The sequence below is a fragment of the Hipposideros armiger genome, unplaced genomic scaffold, assembly GCF_001890085.2.
Source record: "Hipposideros armiger isolate ML-2016 unplaced genomic scaffold, ASM189008v1 scaffold_83, whole genome shotgun sequence".
NCBI lineage: Eukaryota > Metazoa > Chordata > Mammalia > Chiroptera > Hipposideridae > Hipposideros > Hipposideros armiger.
The window spans coordinates 3,058,886-3,060,993 of record NW_017731433.1 but is presented as its reverse complement, the minus strand read 5'-3'; the positions used below and the strand labels follow the sequence as shown (position 1 = coordinate 3,060,993).

General features: G+C 43.0%; 1 protein-coding gene across 1 annotated transcript; it reads right to left on the bottom strand.

Moving 5' to 3' along the window:
* Positions 1 to 529: 529 nt before the first annotated feature.
* LOC109383460 (DNA-directed RNA polymerases I, II, and III subunit RPABC5-like) lies at positions 530 to 787 on the bottom strand. Its single transcript, XM_019643920.1, has one exon. The coding sequence runs from the start codon at positions 785 to 787 to the stop codon at positions 542 to 544; it is 246 nt and encodes an 81-aa protein (XP_019499465.1). The 3' UTR covers positions 530 to 541.
* Between the last annotated feature and the right edge of the window lie 1,321 nt (positions 788 to 2,108).

The following is a 2,108-nucleotide window of genomic DNA, read 5'->3' as shown; positions in this document are numbered from 1 at the left end:
AAATCATAAGCTGGTCAACGATTTGTTCTTCTGGAAAATGTTAATTTTGTGGTTTCATAGAACATGTTCTTTGTCCAGATCATCAATTTTGCATAGTCTATGTGCATGGTACATATGGTATAACCCCACTTATTTAATACCTTTCCCCACCTCATTCGGAGGACATGAGAGGACTTGGATCTGCCTGGGTTGGGTCATGTGCTCTTCCTTGGGGCCAGTCACCCTAGAATGGAATGGAGTACTAAAAAAAGGGAAGGGGTGTTCCCCAAAGGAAGAAATTCTAGGCAAGCCATGACCTGCCACTTGTATCCCTTCCTTCCTTCCTTTCTTCCTTCCTGCCTCTTTTTTTTTCTTTTCTTTTTTTTTGTGGTTCGCAAAGACCTTTACTGTTGGTTCCTTCCAGAGCAGGCAGGACACATGCCAAATGCCAAGTAGCTGTGGTCCGGCATTGCTCTCAGCTCCACTATCTCAGTGGAATGAACTCTGGGCAAGATAGACTCCAGCAGGGTCACTCCTCCAGGGGCGCATAATCAAGCAGCTTCTAGGTCACGTCCCCATGCGCCAGCAGCACGCAGTGGCTGCAGGAACGCTTCAGGCCCAGCGCATCCAGGACATCCCCCTTGGGGTCCTCAGTCTGCACCAGCCTCAGGTAGGCCTCCCATTTGTTGCCAATGACCTTGCCACAGGTGAAGCAGCGCACAGGTATGATCATGGCGGCAGGACAGCAGCTGGCCAGTGCCACGGGTTGTCCAACCACCCGCCATGCTCCAGCATTCTCCACACTCATCTCTTTTTTCGCTGCACCTGAACTATTTACAGTTCCAGAACATGCCAGACTCACTTGGTGGTCTCTTATTTTGCATATCTCACTGTATTGGTCCAAATTCCTGTATTCTTTACCTAGGCAAGATCTAGTTCGTGACACTTCCATGTGACGTCTTTCCTGATCCTCCCTACTGGGCTGGCATTTCATAAGCATACTCTTGACATCACACTACACACTCTTGGAACTGTTTGCATAAGTGCTTGTCTCTCCCTCACTATCTAGCTCCTTGAGTTCAGGTGTTGCACAATGCCTGGCACATAGTAATGTGCCATGGGTAGCACAGTAGCCCCACAAAGGTTTGTTGAATGACTAAAAGATAACCTCAGCATGGATAAGACCTTGCCCTGCTGCCTCCCTTTACAAAATTCCCACAAAAAATCTTGAGCAGCCTCTTGTTGAATTTTTGTTTAGGAGTAAGATATATTTTAAATAAAACCTCACACGACACATGTAACTTGCTAAATATGTGTTTATGAGGGAGACATGAGATGTGAATATTAAATTCTAAATTATGCTAAATTAAGTATCATTCACCTTTGAATATGATATTATAGTCCTATTTGAAATATTGGTGGGTCTGATTAGCTAGGTCAGGGGTTCTTAACCTGGAGTCCACAAACCTCAGAGGGGATTAAGGATAGAATTCAGATGATATGTGAACTTGGGTGGGGGAAAAAAAATTATTTTTCACTAGACTATTACTGAAATTTAGTATTTCCTTTGATTATAAATGCAGGCAACTATCCAGAGTTCATCAGGCAGTAGCTGACTATCAATAACAGAAATGAGGTATTTTTGATGTCACACTCCAGTTGTTGCAGAGATCTCAATGTATTATTTACGCTGCTTCAATGTCATAGCAGTTATTAAACTCCCTGCTAGATCTGGTTATTAAAGGAACACATATATGACTGTATCACACATTTACATAATTTTGATAACTTACACTTCAATATAACTGGTTTTGTTAACCCCATGCGTTTTATTTTCTGCACTTAAAAACATTATTCTGAGAAAGGGTCCATGGCCCATAGACGTGAGAATGAGACCAAAGTGTGATGGTCTGATTCCAGAGACACGTAGCCGACCCGCCTTCTTCTAATGCCATGCTAACAGAGATTACAGGCCTTTTGGAGAATCTTAAAACTACAAAACTAAAAAAATAATGTCCTGATGGAAAATTTTGTCTGGATGGAAAAGGCATGTGATTTATTTAAGTTTCAGAGAATCTCTGGGCTGGGTTGGCAGAGTGGGCCTACTCAGAAACTCACAACAAAATGCT

What these genes read in the sequence shown, in the direction of transcription:
- LOC109383460 (XM_019643920.1), bottom strand. Translation starts at nt 787, where the DNA reads ATGAGTGTGGAGAATGCTGGAGCATGGCGGGTGGTTGGACAACCCGTG.